The following is a 17577-nucleotide window of genomic DNA, read 5'->3' as shown; positions in this document are numbered from 1 at the left end:
AAATTATAAACTTCTCTAGCAGGTTCTTCTTCGCGCTTTGTTCGCTACGAGTCGTCCTCCTCCTCATCGCAGTCTCGTTCGCGGGCTTCATCCTTTAGCCGGCACCAGAACAACTCCAATGATGGCTGCTCGCCGAGTAATACTCCTGGAGGAGGAGCTAGCAGTGGAAGCAGCAGTACAACCAACCAAAGCAGCATCTCCAACAGCAGTACCTCTGCGAGCAACGCCATGCCGGCTCCCAGCTTGGCCTCTGCTGTTGTAAGCGGAGCTGGAGCCTCAGGAGTAGCTTTAACCTCGGCAACGGCACTGCCCTTGGTGGTTGGTTCGTCCTCCTCCTCCTCGGCCAGTTCCATGCCAGCTGCTTTGGCGCAAAGGATGCGAATGGCCAGAAATGCCCGGCATACCATCGATTTTGACTTCAACGATGTGGGTGGAGCACGGTCGCGGTTTCGCAACTCCGAGGAGTACAACAATCCAACGCAGGATGACGAGATACGCTCCGATTCTCCAGTGATTGCACGCCTGGGTCCGGCTGTCAATAGTTTGAGTGGTTCCAGTGGAGAGGGGCTCGATGGGACAGGAGCGGGATCGGGATCCCTTAACCGGAGGCGTTGCGGTAAACCAACCAATCAACGTTTCCATTTGCCGGAACAACTCGAGGAATGCCCGTCCAGTGGTGACGAGGGCGTGGTCAGTCCGCGAAAGCGCATCAAAATGGATTACCACCATCTCCACCATCATTCCAATGCCAGCGGGGGAGAGTTGTCCACTGGCGGCGAACACGGCATCAAGCCCAGCCCCCTCTCCCTGTCCACCTCCACCTCCTCGTCCTCCAACTGTGATGTGATACACGATCCCCTCAATCGCAAGAGCGAGATCCGGCGTGTATCCGAGACGATGACCACGACGACGACAAGTGGCTCGACCGGCATGAAGTTCCCTGGCCATCAGCCCCTTGCTGGTGGTCCGCCCTCCATGATGCTGAGCTGCCGGCGTCCCTCGATCGATGTCGGAGCTCTGACGGCGCTCTCCAGCTCATCGGCCTTTCGGCATGGACTGGTGGGGGCCAGTAGCATGGATCAGCAGCAGCATCATCTGATGAATGCCTCACTGGCGGCCAAGCGGAGGCGGGTGACCACCACAATGCAGCAGCCAGGCAGCAGCAGCAGCACGTCGGCCACAACGTCGTCTTCGGGCAGTAATTCGGTTGGAGGTGGATCTGGCTTGGTGGGAATAGGAAGTCTTGCTTCGACAGATGACTACCACCATCATGCCTCGCGGGGCAGGGGCCATCAGCTACATTCCCATCACTCGCACGAGGCCAGCGGAGGCGAGAGTGCGGATGGTTCGCGTCCTGGAACGCCGCTGTGCGATGAGCGACCGGAAGTACTGCCCACAGAGCCGCGTCGCCTGCCGCCGCCCAGAGAGAGGGCGCGGGAGAGAGTGCGCGAGGTGATGTGGCTGCCCCTGCCCAAGTTTGGAGTGATATTCTTCCAGCAGCAGCAGACCCGAGGCAGTGGCAGTGGAGGCAGTTACCAGCAGCAGCAGCAGCCAGGCTCCTCCAGCGGTGGACTGAGCGGACTGGGGGCGTCGTCTGGCGCCTCCTCCGCTGCTAATGCTGCATGCTCCCTCAGCAACTCTAGTCTAAACGCCAGCCAGGGCGTGGGCTCCGGCTCGGGATCGGCATTCCTGCCCAGCCCCTCGCTCCAGCGCTATTGGCGTTCATCCTCCTCATCCTCCTCCTCGCACCACCATCATCACCAGCATCATCATCACCACCAGCAACAGCAGCAGCAGTCGTTGCAGCAAGGATCCTCCTCCAACTCTGGCCTAATGGCCAGTCCTGCGCGTCCGCGATCACTCAGCTCCAATTCGAGTGATTCGGATGTTCCACAGGGTCACAATGCCGGCGGAAGTCCCTCGCTGGATGAACGCCTGCGCAACTTTGAGGAGAACTACGAGCGATGGTCAGGCGGAGGCAGCAGCAGGGAGCACGGCCACTCCAGTCACACACCCTCCAGCGCCTCTACGCCCTCTTGGCAGCTGTCCATGCACATGAATCTGGGCAGCGGCAGCGGTGGCTTAAACTCCCATCAAACCAGCTCCTCGGGTTCAGGCTCTGGCTCCGGGAACAGCAACAGTTCCAGCGGGACAACGTCCAGCACCACCAGCAATTCCCGTCACAAATTCCTGGACATTGATGAGCTGCAACCCTCGGATATAGTAAAATCCGTGCTGGCCAAGAAGAGTATCTTTGATGATGATTTCCAGCGGCTGAAGAAAAATCAATGGTATGAGCCCAGCAGCTCGGACTTCGCCTTGGGAACGAGTTCCTCCTCTAACCTGATTGTGGGCTCCTCACTGGGATCGGCTGTGGCGAGAGGCCTTTGCAGTGGAAACACCTCACCGGCATTACCTAATCTGGCAGCCACCAAGACCACGCCCATTATAGGGAACTGCAGCAGCACCAGCGGCAGCAGTGGAGGAGGATTGGTGGTCAACTCGACGTCGACGGGAAGCAAGACGGGGGGATTGCTTCAGAGGCTAAGCAGTTTGTCGCCCATGAACTCCCCACAGGCTTCAATGTCGCCTTACAACAGTCCATCGCCTTCGCCCTCGGTGGGTGGAGCAACTGCAGCACAGCTAGCCAAGCCCACAACAATGGCAGTGGGAGCAGCAGCAGCAGGAGCAGCGAGTGTAGTAAGCAATGCCTCTACAACCGCCTCACCTTCCTCAGGACCCACCAAGGGTCTGCAATACCCGTTTCCCAGTCACCCGCCTTTGCCCAACACAGCAGCGCCACCGCCCGCCGTGCAGCCAGCGCCACCACCTCCTCCGGAGATGGTAAAGCAGCAGCCCAGACAGGCAGCTACATCTTCGGGCAGCAATCTAACCAAGAGTTTGAGCGTACCCGAAGCCCAGCCACCTCAATCGCCGGCCAGAGTGCAGCTCCAGAAGTCGGCCTCAGTGCCAGGAAGCACCAACATTGGCACTGTGGCACCCACCCCTGCATCAGCCACCACATCATCTTCATCTTCGTCCAACGGTAACAGTTCCTCAGCAGCCGCATCAGCAGCCACCCAAGTACAAAAGCCAACGACGCAGCCGCAAAACTCCACAGAGGAGGAGCAGCCAAAGAAGAGTGCTAATGCCAGTCAAGCCTCCAGTTCCAGCTCCAAGAAGAGCAGCAGCAGCAGTAGCAGCCAGGACAAGTCCCATGGCAAACACAACAATCGTTCGGAGAAGAGCAAGAACAAGTCCGACAAGAGCTCATCCTCCTCCTCCTCCGACAAGCGCAAGAACTCGGCCACCTCCCAATCCTCCAAGTCGGCTACGCCCCGCATTGAAGATGATTCCACCGATCAGGAGGAGTCAGCCGAAAAGGCAGAGAAAGAGCGGGAGAAGAAGGAGCGCCAGGAGAAGGAGAAGCGCGAGAAGGAGCTTCGCAAGCAGCATGAACGCGAGGAGAAGGAGCGCTGCAAGGCTGCACAGGAGGAGAAGGAGCGGGAGGAGCGCAGGGCCAAAGAGGAGAGAGAGCGTGAGGAGCGCAAGGCCAAAGAGGAGAAGGAGCGCGAACGAGAGAAAGAGCGTGAGCGTGAGAGGAAGGCACTGGAAGAGAGGGAAGAAAAGGAACGCGAGGAGCGAGAGCTGCGCGAAAAGGAGCAAAGAGAAAAGGAAATCCGAGAGAAAGAGCAGCGAGAGATGGAGCAAAGAGAGAAGGAGCAACGGGAGAAAGAACAAAGGGAGAAGGAGCAAAAGGAAAAGGAGCAACGCGAAAAGGAACTCCTCCGAGAGAAGGAACAAAGAGAGCGAGAGCAGCGGCGCGCCCAGGAAGCCGAGCAAGAAGCTCGCCTGGCCCGTATGCGCGAGCTCTCCTCCTACCACAAAAGCAAGTCGGAGGCCAGCTCCGAAGCCACCAGCTTCTATTCCCACAACAATACCCTTCCCCCCTCAACAGGCTCCTCTGGCGACTGTCAGCACAACAAGGAGAATGCTGTGGATGCCTCTGCTCCGGCTACACCCGCTAGTGCTACTCCCTCAACGCCATCGGATAACCCCGCCAAGGATCGTTCTCGCAAATCCTCCAGGAATTCGCCAGTGCGCCTCCACAAGCGACGCCTCAGTTCGCAGGATAGCAATCACAGTGGTGGTGGAGGTCCCAGTCATCAGAATCATCACGATGACTATGTGAAGCGCATTCGCATGGAGAACTCTCAAAATCCTGCAAACACTAACCAAAGGCTTAACGATCGTCGCGACTCCAAGGAGCACAAGAGCACGAGCTCCAAGGAGGAGAAGACCAGCAACAGCTCACAGCACAACTCCAAGTCGCACGGCAGCGGAGGCAGTTCATCTTCCTCGTCCAAGCATCATCGCCGGGACAAGCATCACCAGAAGATCAGCGTAAGCTCACTCGAAACGAATCCCTCCCTGGAGACCCTAGATCCCGCCAAGCAGCACTTGAATACCAGCGAAGAGGAGCAGCCCAAAAGGGACAAGGAGCAAAGGGAGAGAGAACACTCTAGTAGCCACCATCATGGCGGCAGTAGCTCCTCCTCCAGGCACAAGAGCAAACGGGAACACCATCACCATCGCGAGAAGAAGCGGCATTCGGTGGCGGAGTCCACCAACACGGACGAAGAGCAGCATCCTACCCACTCCCAGCAGCAACAGCAGCCGCAGCATAATCCGCACAGGAGAATCTCGGCGGCGGGCAGTGGCTCAGCGGGTGAACTCAGCTCAACGGCAAGTGGGAAACCGCACCACCATCATCACCACAGGCGGAGTGTGGAGCGTAAATCCTCCCGGGGATCCGATGAGGGTCACCATTCCTCGTCGAAGTCGCTGCGCAACAAGCTAATGATGCTAAGCTCCGCAGACTCGGACGACACGGATGATGCCTCCAAAAAGCACTCGATCTTTGACATTCCCGATGATTGCCCCAATGTGTCGATGTACGACAAGGTCAAGGCCAGGAGCTGCAAGAATATGCAACGCCAGGCCGAGGAGAAGAAGATCAAGGCCAAGTTCTCGCAGCTGAAGCAGTCGCGGGCCAAGAAGAAGCGCTCCACCAGCTACGATGGGGACTCGGACACCGAGTTTGAGGATCGACATCATCGTAACAGTGGTAGCAGCAGCTTCCATGGACGCTATCCTGGCCTATCGAGCAGCGATGAGGATGATGAGGACGACGAGAGACGTCTGCCTAGGCGCATCTTCTCTGATTCGGATGCCGAGCAGGAGGGTGACCAGGAGCAGCAGCAGCAGGAGCAGGTTGCAGGCTCCATGCCAGATGCCAACCTGGTGCGACAGATGCAACAGAACCTGCGTAGACTGTGCGATGGAGACGACGAGAGCTCCGAGGATGAGATTAGAAGGAACGTTCTAAAGCACAACCATCTCGGCAAGCGCAACTCTCACTCCACCCGCATAGCCTCCGATTCGGAGTCACAGTCCCAGCCAGCTCCTGATTTGGTGATCAAGCAAGAGCCTCAGCCTAATCCCGCTCCCCAGGAGATCAAGCAGGAGCAGCTCTCAGACAGCGAGCAAAAGTTCAAGTCGCGCCACGATTCCAACTCCTCGATGGAAGAGCGCAAGCTCAAGACCGAGCGAGAGATCAAGAAGGAGTTTGGTGACTTTTACAACTCCTCCACAGGTAGCTATGCCTACTCCGACTCGGGAAAAATCAGCAAGGACTACTCCCCGGAGACCCGGAAGAAGCACAAGAAGAGCAAGAAGCGTTTAAAGTCCTCATCCACTGTGGAGACCTCGCCTCTCATGGTCACAGCTCCATCAACACCCTCTATATTCGATATGCATTCCACCTCCTCCGCCGTTGGGGACTTCAAGCCCAAGTTGGATAGCTTTGATGATCTGAAAACAGAGCCTGCGGCAACCCTGCCGGTGGACATCTCAGCCAGCGAACGGCGGAAGCATAAGGAGCGCAAGGAGAAGAAGCGCGAGAAGCTGAGGAACCTCACAGAGACCAACGCAACCGTTGGAAGCGTGACCACAGTAAACACAACCAATCCTCCAATGGTTACAAATGAGGTGATTAGCTCTGAGAAACTTTCCAAGGAGGAGCGTCATAGACTGAAAAAGTCCAAGAAATCCAAGAGTTTGGACACATCCTCAACCAACAGGCTTTACAACTCGGGTTCTGTGCTCCCAACGGCCTCACCCATGCCTGCTACACCCACCTCAGCGCCCTTGTTGGCTGCCCAGCCTCCTTCGAAGCGGGGCGAAGACAAAATGGAGTTCATCTTTGGCATCATTTCCGATGAGGATGAGTCCCAGTTCACGGATGAACAGGGGGAAAACAACAAGGAGGCCACCTGTGTCTCCACAACAGGTCCCATTGTCTCGGCAGCTTTGCAGACTTACAAGCAGGAGCCAGCCACACCTGTCAAGAACCTAGAGGCAAGCAATCAAATGCCTGTCCAAGAGGAGGAACAGCAGCCACAGCAGCAGGAGAGAAGTCGCCAGGCGACGGGAGGCAGCAGCTCAACCTCACATGCAGACAGAGAACGCCATCGCAAGGAGAAGCGCGAGAAGAAGCGTCGCGAGAAGTCGCAGCGAGAACAGCAGCAGCAGCAACAACAGCAGCAGCAGCAATCCTCAAAGCTCCAAGATGCCAAGGTTGAAGATGACAACAGTGTGGACATGGACGAGGCAGGACGAGCTCTAGAGGCCCAACTGATGAATGACTTTGATAGCAAATTAATGCCCGAAGAGGAGGCCACGCCATCCACAGCCAACACCTACAGATCCGACATGGCAGATGTGTTCCGATTCTCCGACAACGAAGACAACTCCTTGGACATGATCAAGCAGGGAAGCAGCAGCATTAAACCAGAGCAACAGCAGCAGCAGCAGGAACAGCACAAGAGCAAGGACAAGAAGAAGAAAAAGAAGCGCTCCAAAGAAGAGAAGCAGCAGCATCGGCGCGAGTCCTTACCCCTTGTGGCACCGCCTCCTCAGCCTGGTGTACCAACCTCCGCGCCACCCACTCCTGGCAAGCTTACGGTTAATGTGCAGGCTGCCAGCAAGCTTGCGGATGAGCAGATGGAAGCCAAGCGTCCTTCGTCGCCACCTCTATGCAAACCTTCGCCCAGCTTGCCTTGTCTGCTGGGCGACGATGACGACGAGGATGTGTTGCTGAACAAGCCCAAGCTTCCCACGAAACCCACCACGCCCACGAGTCGAGGCAGTGACAGTCTGACTACGCCTACTCGGGAGAAACCACGCCTGATCAGTCCCATACCCAAGACACCCACAATCACCAACAGCACCTCTATGCTTTCCACCCAGTCCGCCGAGACTCCTGTGAGCACAGGAGCCGGAGTGAGTTCCTCCTCGGCATTGGCCACAACGCCCACATCTTCTACAGCTGCCAGTGCCACCGCTGGAGCAGAAGCATCGCCCACCAGCAGTGCTGCAGGTCAGAAGAAGAAGGAGATCTTCATACCCGGATTTGATGGTCAGCTAGATGATAGGATCAGTGAATCCGCCGTGCAATCCATCTCAGCAGAGTTCAACTCAACCTCTTCGCTGCTGGATAATCTGGGAGATGAGCCCAAGATACCGGTGGCATCGCCACCGAGTGCCATAAAGCCCCAGGAAAAGATGGAGGAGAGCAAGTCGCGTGTGACCATTTCCCAAGAGGAGACCGAGAGTGCCGTCTCCGCTTTGTTGGGAGAAAGCTTTGGCACTTCCTCAACGGCAGACTACTCTCTGGATGGCATGGATGAGATGAACTCAGTGAGTGATGTGGAGACGCCAGCTTTAGTGGTGGCAGAGCCCGATGAAGAGGCCGCATTGGCAGCCAAGGCCATTGAGGCAGCTGTAGAGCCGGTGGCCTGTATACTGGAAGAGCCTGAACTGGAGCCAGAACCGGAGCATGAACCAGAACCCTCACCAGAGCCGGAGCGGGAGCCAGAGCGTGAGCGTGAGCCAGTGGCTAGTTCGGGAGCCTTGCTGGATCCCGAGGAGATCAACAAGGCAGTGCAGAGCCTGAGGCACGAGGACATGATGGACATCAAGGCGGACACGCCGCAGTCGGAGCGGGACTTGCAGATTGACACAGACACCGAGGAGAATCCCGACGAGGCGGATAGCAGTGGACCCAGTCTAAAGATTGATGAAACGGCCCAAAGCTCCTCGTCTTCGCCGGAGAAGTCCATGGTCAGCTCAGCTGCCCGAGAAGTGCCAGTCAAGGACACAAGTCCAAAGGAGGCCAAACCCAAGGCCAGCCAGGAGACGGTGTCGGTGATAACCAAGCTGCCAACCCTGGAGCCACAGCAGAAACCCACAGCCACCTCTTCTCCAGCCAAGATAGAGCCACCCACCATCAGCAAACTGCAACAGCCTTTGGTTCAACCTGTGCAGACAGTGTTGCCTGCTCCTCCGCACATTCATCCCTCTGGCAATCCACCGCCAGTCATCAACCTGGATCTGTCCAATGTAATGAGCAACTGCTCCAACTCCAACTCCAGCACATCTTCCACAACAGCCTCTGCCTCAGCTTCAGCTTCCATTTCCTTTGGCAGTCCCACATCTACTCCTGGTAACCAACACATCATGCCCCAGGCTTCGACTCCCAAGCAGCAGCAGCAGCAGCAGACACTGCGGACGCAGTCGCTCATCATGCAGCCACCTACAATATCCATACCAGAGCAAACCCCACACTTTGTGGTGCCGCAGATGGTGTTGTCGCCGCATCAGCATCCGCAGCAGCAGCCGGGAGCCTTTATGGTGGGCATAAGAGCGCCATCGCCTCACAGTCCCCTACTGTCACCAGGACGACCTGCAGGTGGAGTACAAACGCGTGGTGTTGTGGGTCAACTTAGCCCCGTGGGAGGACGTCCTGTGGTTAATCCACAGCAGCAGCATGCCTTGATGACCAGCCCGCAGGGCAGCATAAGTCCCCTGGTCAGTCCCACTTCTCGAGTCGTGCCCACCAACAGCTCACCGACCACCAGCAAGCCCAATAGCTATCAGCCCAGGAACCAGCAGCAGCAACAGCAGAGCCAACAAATGCCTTCACCCAAGTCTGTAATAGAGCTGCAGACCTCGCCGCAGTTGATGCCCATTCCTTTGCAGAAGATGCCTCCAATGGCAGTGCCACATCATCCCACGATCATCAGCAAAGTGGTCACAGTGCAGCCGCAGCAGGCCACCCAAACCCAAGTGGCCAGCTCGCCGCCTTTGGGAAGTCTTCCCCCGCACAAGGCTCTGCATGTGAATGCTCAGCAGCAGCAGCAACATCACCAGGCGCAGCAGCAGCAGCATTCGCCTCAAATGATGGCCCAAAAGCAGCATCAGCAGCATGTGCAGCAGTTTATGCATCAGCAAATGATGCAAAGACAGCAGCAACAGCAACAACAGCACATGCAGCAGCAGCAGCAACAGATGTCGCCTCAGATGACGCAACACCAAATGCAGCAGCAGCAACAACACCACCAGGCTCAGCAGCAACATCAGCTAAACCAGCAACATCAGGCCCAACAGCAACATTTATCGCAGCAGCAGCTTCAGGCGCATCAGCAACTCAACCAGCAGCACCAGGCTCAACAGCAACATCAGGCCCAGCAACAACATCAAGCCCAGCAACAGTTGAACCAGCAACATCAGGCCCAACAGCAGCAGCAGTTGCACATCCAGAAGCTGCAACAGCAGATTCATGCCCCCCAGCAACAGCCCTCGCCCCAGGGAGGAGCCACTCACTTGGCACCGCCTTCAGCACAAATGTATGCGCAGCAGCAGCAACACCATGCGCAGCAGCAGCAGCAACATCCTCGTGGATTGCCACCTCAACATATGCAACACAGTCCCCCCTGCAAGCCGGTTAACCAAGGTCCTCCTCAGCCTGCAATCTTGACCAGAGTGAATCCCCAAGCACAGCAACTGTTGCAGCAGGCACCACACCATCCCCAGCAGCAGCAGCAGGCACCACACCATCCCCAGCAGCAGCAGGCACCACACCATCCCCAGCAGCAGCAGCCACAGTCTGCACCTCATCCCTCTCCCCTCAATGTAATTCAGAGTGCACCCAAGTTGATAGTCCAACAGCACATAGTGGCGCCACCACCAAGCCAGATTGCTGCACAGCCACAGGTTACATCAAATGCTATACACTATCCTCCAACCAATCAGCCAAGCAAGGAGAGCCCTGGGTCTGCCCCAGTGGAACCACCATCCCCACAGACTATGCCAGGCCAGCTCAAGACCTCCGAGAGCGTCTCGGTGATACGCACACCAACTCCCACCACCAGTTCGGCTGTGATCTCTCCCAAGACAGGAGCTCCCACTTCCCTGCTGACGGAGGAGAATGTGATCAAGATCTCGCAGCCCAAGCAGGATGAGCTCATCGAGCAAGACTCCAAGGAGGTGGACAGTGACTACTGGTCGGCCAAGGAGGTGCATATAGACACGGTGATCAAGAAACTGGATGGACCGATGGTAAACAAAGAAGAGAAGAGGCCACTGGAGATGAAAGCAGGAGTTGCCCCGGTTTCAGTAGCGCCACAACCCGTGGAGCTGCCTCAGGAGACGCCGCTACCAACACCTCTTTCGGTGGTGAACAGCTCATCCAACGACCATGACACAGAGGATGAAACAGAGACCCGACAACTGCCGCCCGTGAAACCAGCCACTCCCACAGTGGGCAGACCACCGGGCAGAGGAGGCACTGCCAAGCGAGGGCGCCAGCCAAGGGGAGCCAAGAAGCTGGGAGGTATTCCCTTGAACCCAGTGGGAGCTGGAGTTCCAGGCGCTGACTCTGGTTTGGTGCTGCAGCCAGGTGACAATGGAGTGCAGACCAGAGGACTGAGGAAACCTGCCACTGCTCCAGTGACCAGAGGCAGAAAGGGACGCCCGCCGAGGAACCTGCTCCTGCAGCAACAGCAACTGCAGCAACAGCAGTTGGATCTGCAGAGGAAGGCCATGGAAATGTCAGCAGCCTCGGCACCAGCACCTCCCCCGCAAGCAGCAGTTCCTCCAGTGGCAGCACCGGTTCCCACACCGCCCACTCCTGTGCTCACAGCCGCCGAGAAAAAGGCCAGGAATCAGGCCTTGACGCAGGCTCAGGCGCAGGCTCAAGCACAGAATCCAGTTCCTGGCTCCAACCAGGACATTTACGAGTTCCACGAGGATGCCGGCGAAGAGCCCAAGGCCAAGGCTAACGCTAATGCTGGAGCACCCACCGAGGATCAGCGACCACGTCTCATTATGACCATCAACAAGGCGCAGACCTCGATCAAGAACAGCAGCGAGATGGAGCAGCCTCAGCAGTCAGGTCAGACACCTCAGCCCCCACAGGAGGTGGATCCCAATGCCGGCGACAGCGCCGAGTCCAGCAACACGCGCAAGTCGCGACGCCTTCAAGAGAAGGAGGATCGCAGCACTGTGGATGACATCATTGAGGATGTGGTAAGAAATACCAACACACCCACAGGAGCGCAGCAGCAGCAGCAGTTGCCAAAGGGCGCCCAGACACCGCCGCGTCGCTCGGGCAGAAATGCCCAGGCCAAGAAGGCGGATGCAGTGCCGCACACCACGGCCACACCCAATGCAGTGGGTCGCCCCAGGCGTTCCAAGGACAGAAAGACCATTTGCGAACCGCCTGCAAGCATGATGATGGAGGATTCAATGGCCTCCAATCCCAGTCCGGCGGCTCCTAGCTCGATACTGCTGCCGCCGCCAGCACCAGCGCCTGAGGTGGTTTCAGTGCCTGTGCAGCCACATATGCCGCAGTTGGACAGCAAGGAAGTGGTGGAACCACCAGTTCTTCCTCCTCCTCCTCCTGCTCCGGTTAGTAATCCCACTCCAGCGCCTGTTGTTGTGCCCGTTGCGGTCTCCCATCCCGTGGCACCGCCTGCCAAGCCTACGATGCCACAGCATCCCAAGAAGAAGGCCATTGCAGCAGCTGAGATTGAGTCGTATCAGGCCATCAACAACTCATCCATACCTAGCGGAGGCTTGCCTATGCACCAGACAGCGGCTCCGGCCACGCAGAAGATCACTGGCGGGGCAGCGGATGCGGTGAGCAAGGCTCTGGTGGATCCCGTCACGGGAGTAATCACAGCAGGAATGCCGCAGGGTAAGGAGGGCAATCTGCCGGCAGCCACAGCAGCAGCTCCTTCCAATGAGACGCCGCCTACCATGCAACAGCAGCAGCAGCCACACCAACCGCAGCAGCAACACCAGCAGCAGCAGCATCAACATCACTTGCAGCAGCCACATCATCATCAGCCTCCCCAGCAGCAGCAGCAGCAGCAGATCAGTGCCACTGTGATTGCTCCTCTGGCCACTACTCCGATTACAGCCTTGAGCAAATCCGTGCAGCTAGAGGCTGCGGCAGCAGCAGCCTTGCTCAACAAGCCAGTGAGTGTCTTGATGAAGGGAAGCCCCAATCCTTTGGTGATCCAACAGCCGCCGCCACAACAGATGACGGTTCCACCCAAGCAGCCCATAATCCTGCAGCAGAATCCCTTGCCAACAGTGCTGCAGCATGCCCAGCACAGCAATGTGAGGCCACCGCAGCCACTGAAGGCGCATGTCCTGAACAGGGAAAAGAATCTGCAGCAGCAGCAGCAACAGCAGCAGATGACGCCTACCAAGCCGCCAGGAGGATCAGGAGCACCTCATCCTCAGCATCAGCAGCAGCTGCCTCTAAGCAGCCACTTGTTGCTCACAGATGCCGTTGGTAACCAACAGCTCTTGCAGCCTCAGATGATGGCTCGTCACATGCAGCAGCAGCAACAGCAACAGCAGCAGCAGCAGCATTTGCTGGTAAATGTGCCACCACCACCAACGGCTCACTCGCCGCACTCGCCTAGGATTCCTGGACAGCAGCTGGGCGGAGCAGGAGCCACGGTCACGCCACAGCAGCAGCAACAAACGCTGGTGATCAAGCAGGCGGCGCCGGCAGCTCCGCCACAGATCCTGCATGTGGTGAGCTCCAAGGCCTCGGTGGTGCCGCCCACCTCATCAGGATCGGGAGTACACTTGCAGATGGGCAAGCCCACCTTTGGCTATGCGCCGAATGTCCTGCCACCCAATGCAACGGCGGCATCTGTGCAGCAGCAACAGCAGCAGGCAATGTATAAGCCACCCAATCAGCAGAAGAGCGGTCTCCCACCTCATGGCATGATCTTGCCTACGCATCCGGCCATGCTGTTGCAGCAGAAGCCACCGGCACATCTGCAGGCGCAGCAGCATCAACTGACACCCTCGCCGCCGCTGCCTGGCAAGCCCAATCCCGTGGTGCACAGCCTGCAGGCGGCGGCGCAGATGCTGCCCGGCAGTCCGCCGCCCGTGTCCGCGGCTGTCCTGAAGTCGGCCCAGCAGCAGGTTAACTCTGCAGCGGGTAAGTTGCATCTTTTGAGGATTTTCTGTAGCCGAAATAACTTTGATTTTCTTTCAGTGCTGCGCACAGCCATACCAAACATCAGTCCGCAGGGACAGCCGAGGGTCTCGCCTTTGGTTCTGCCGCCAGGAATGGCAGGAGTGCCGCCCTTCGATGCCAGCTTGGTGAGTTTCTTTATGATTTCTTGGGAAATGGATTAGTTTTCAGTTGGTTTCAGTTTATATATTTCCTTTGGAAGCTTTTTGGAATACATAAAGCCCCTACTAACCCTTAACTCTTAACTATTTACCATTTAAAAATTGCTTAACTTGTGGATGCAGCATGACCTGGGCGCCTATGTCAGTGGACGGCGCACCCAGAGTCCGCCGCCAGCCCATCAGCAGGCATCGCCCATCACACCGGTAATGCACAAGTTTTACTTGCGGAGCTTTCAAGTAGCGTAAACCAATCGAGATAGCATCTAGAATTTACCCTAAATCTATAGAATTTTGAATAAAATAAAGCTTTTTCTATAATGTTTTCCCCTTTCCACCCTTTTAGAACGACTCTACGTATCGCGGAGTGACCGCTTCCAGGGACTTTATGCTCTACCAGCATCACCTGATGCGCAGCGGCGAGTATGATGACAAGATGATCAGCAGCAGTCCCCCGCTAGAGCTGCGACGTCCTGGCAGTGGTCCACCCCGAGTCATAGCAGTGCCGCACAGCCTGCAGAGTCCCCAAGATCGCACAGCAGCTGGTAAGGACAAAACTCTTCTAAATCTAGTGCCTTTAGAAATCCTTATTAATTTGTATTTCAAATCTCCCCCAGACTCACCGCAAATGGCTCAGGTCTACGTGCACAATGCCCGCATTCCGCCAGCCCACTTCAGTGACATAGCCTCGCGTGGTGGTTACTACGAGAGCGGTGGCATGCAGTTAGAGCCACCGCCAGCCCATCGACCGGCTGCCTCTATAAGCGTGGTGGTGCCACCACCCATGCCCAATGTCTCGGCGGGCAGTCCGTTTATAGGACGCGAAGTCCTGCACCCAGGAAGCAAGCAGGCCTTGGAGATGACGCTGGAGGAGCGAGAGATGGAGCGTATGTCCATGATAGCAGCTGTGGGTGAGTGTCAACAAAAAAAAAAAAAAAAACATAAACACCAAGAAGAACAAGCTAACGTTAATTATTTTTTAAATTTTTTAGTAAAACAACAACAAGAGCAAATGCCACCTGTCATACACGCTGGCATGGAGCTGTCTGCCCAGCAGCAGGCACCGCCAACAATGGCTCCACCCCCCGGCGACTCGCTGGTGACTTTACTCCAACGCTATCCGGTGATGTGGCAGGGTCTGTTGGCCCTGAAAACCGATCAGGCAGCAGTCCAAATGCACTTTGTGCATGGAAATCCAAATGTGGCAAGAGCCTCGCTGCCCAGCTTGGCGGAGACAAACACGCCGCTGCTAAGGATTGCCCAGAGAATGAGACTAGAGCAGACACAGCTAGAAGGAGTGGCCAAAAAGATGCAGGTAAGAGGGAGGAAATCTAAATCAATTTTGAGGGATTTACTAAACATGAATCTCCTTTCAGGTGGACAAGGAACACTGCATGCTGTTGGCCTTGCCCTGTGGTAGGGATCATGCCGATGTGCTGCAGCACTCGAGGAACCTTCAAACTGGATTTATAACCTATCTGCAACAGAAAATGGCCGCCGGCATTGTGAATATACCCATTCCAGGCAGCGAGCAGGCAGCCTATGTGGTGCACATTTTCCCGGCCTGTGATTTTGCCAATGAGAACCTGGAGCGTGCAGCGCCCGATCTCAAGAATCGTGTGGCCGAGTTGGCCCACCTCCTGATAGTCATAGCCACTGTGTAAGTCACAGATTAAAAACTGGATGTAAAAGAAACCCGAAACGGATGCGACTTAAAAACCGGATATAAACTCTTTGCACGGTCACTACAATTGAAACCAGCATGAACGATAGAATGAAAAACAAGTTACGCTCTTCTAGTATTTTAAGTAATTTTAAAAATAGCGATTAAACAAGCAAAAGTTTAAAACAAAAGCAAAGCGAAACACTAAAAGAACTTCAAGAAGCAGACACACACGCGTGCAAACTTTATTGAATATAAAAATAAATGCAAGAGAGAAGGCAGAAACACAACGTAAATGTAAAGAAAGAAAGCTGCATATTTGTCGAAATTGATGATTATTAAATTAAACCTTTCCTAATTTAGAAGAAAACCCAAACAATTAACCAGAAGCTTGCAAAGTATCGTTAAGTTTGATCTCAAGAAAGAAAGTTTTATTTTTGCTTAATTTAAAAAAGAAGAAAAACACACGTAAAACACACAACACACACGAAAAGCAAACAAATTGAAACGAAAAATGTTAAGAGAAACCACACATAATAACTGTACTATGCATACTACTATCCCATACATAATATGAATATCCAAATCCAAGCAACCCCTAAACACACACAAAAGTTTAAGTTTTGATTCAACTAATTCAGAGGAAATTTATAGTTAATGCCCCATGTTCTACAGAGTTTCTGCAACCGCCCACAATCTTTCTGCCCGATTCTTCGGTTCCTTGGCTCTATGGAAGGCCACCACCTGCCTAGGCCGACCTCACATAGACCCAAAGAACTGCTCGGAGTCGTGGCCTGATCCCTGCTGTTGTTCCAAGCACAATTTTATATAGGTTTAGCGATGCGCCCAGAGGCTTTTTCCTACGATTACACATACATACAACACGTATACATTATGCATTATTACATTATACATTTATCCTAGAAGCGTATGTTTAATTATAATCGAATATTGTAAGCCAAATACTTTTTACTTTAAAGCAACACACGTCTTTCGCTCTGCAACAGAGCTGCGTTCTTTGCTTTTTGAACTTTCCAAGCCTTTTGTTTTTCGTTAGTTTTTCCTACTTTTTTTTTGTTTTATTTTATAAAATTCAACAACAACACTGCCACAAAAACACACTAAACTAAAATCTGTACGATTTCAAACCTGGCGAAAGCTTGCGAAACTTTGTAGAATGTCGGGCTCACACACAGACTAAATATGATGATACAATATACAACCTATATAGTACCCGTACCCTCTCTCTGTACACTCCTTAAGCTTAAAGAACACAAACACACACACACACACGTACGTTTTCACAGCCCCCCTTGTAAATTATGTGACGACGACACCGGCGATCGCTGAGTAGTAAGAAAAGATATAAAAAAAAATACAAATACAAATATTAAATGAGAAAGAAAGAAACACAACATTGTAAAATATTTAAATTATTTAGACTCTAAACAAGTATATGAAATGTAAATACAGTTTAATTAGTGTTTAGCGCGTATTTAGTTGTATGTTTTAAAACTAAACTAAAGAGAGAACAACTGTACATTATATAACACAACTAACGATACGAGAGGGGCGCCAGGGGAGGGGGATCTGCAGATCAGAGCCTCTCTCGGGCCCACAAAAACGGATGAAAAAAAAAAATAAAACAGAAGAAAAGAGGGAAGAGAGTAGGAGTAAGAGAAGAAAGTGAGAAAGCAGCAAGTAAACAACACACACACACACACACCAACACACACTTTTTCAAAGTTGAACAACAGATGAGGAAAAGCGCTGTTAAAAATATGTTAATGTATAAGTTGTATGTTTTAAGACACTTTTTAGTTATTTCCTAAGTTAATTTGAAGAAACCGATTAAATTACACTTATTTCTTACATCTGCTTTTGTTTTTAATTTTCTTAAATCCCCCCAAAAGGACAGAAACCAGGCTCCAGAACAGTGTTCCAGATGGAAATTTGGCTTTCCCCCCTACAAAATCTGAAATATTTTAAATTTCCCCCCAGAAAAATACAATAATTTTTGAGATTTCTTAATTTTTACTGTATTTTTTCATAATATTTACAAAAAATATTCCCTAATCTTTTCCCTTAACATTCTTCCCCCCTTATGTTCCCCCTGATCTGGAAACACTGCACCAGAATCCTTAAATAGAGTTTACAAAACCGAAACAGAACCGAACAAAAACCGATTTCTATCTCTCTATAGATTTCTCGGCCCGTAATACCCAAATCGAACCCAATAGCGAAATGCAACTTATACATACATATACATAAAATATATAGATGTTAATGTTATACCTGTAATTAAATAAATTCTATACCTATGCAAAACGCGAGAGTTTTCTTGAGTGGAA

The 17577-nt window shown here is 53.8% G+C and overlaps 1 protein-coding gene across 6 annotated transcripts in view; it reads left to right on the top strand.

Moving 5' to 3' along the window:
• The window catches only part of spen (split ends), a 77970-nt gene extending 60872 nt beyond the window's left edge, over positions 1–17098 (top strand). For 3 of the 6 annotated variants that reach the window (XM_070283520.1, XM_041776013.2, XM_041776014.2), the window contains 7 exons: positions 20–13369; positions 13427–13533; positions 13690–13770; positions 13910–14108; positions 14181–14474; positions 14556–14878; positions 14940–17098. In XM_070283520.1, the coding sequence (XP_070139621.1) occupies positions 20–13369; positions 13427–13533; positions 13690–13770; positions 13910–14108; positions 14181–14474; positions 14556–14878; positions 14940–15227 (14642 nt within the window). In that variant the 3' untranslated portion in view covers positions 15228–17098. The remainder of the gene's footprint in view (positions 1–19; positions 13370–13426; positions 13534–13689; positions 13771–13909; positions 14109–14180; positions 14475–14555; positions 14879–14939) is intronic. The other 3 variants (XM_070283521.1, XM_070283523.1, XM_070283522.1) reach the window with 3 other exon arrangements.
• Positions 17099–17577: the final 479 nt, after the last annotated feature.

This window comes from Drosophila kikkawai, chromosome 2L, assembly GCF_030179895.1.
Source record: "Drosophila kikkawai strain 14028-0561.14 chromosome 2L, DkikHiC1v2, whole genome shotgun sequence".
Lineage (NCBI taxonomy): Eukaryota > Metazoa > Arthropoda > Insecta > Diptera > Drosophilidae > Drosophila > Drosophila kikkawai.
This window is presented reverse-complemented; position numbering and strand designations above follow the sequence as displayed.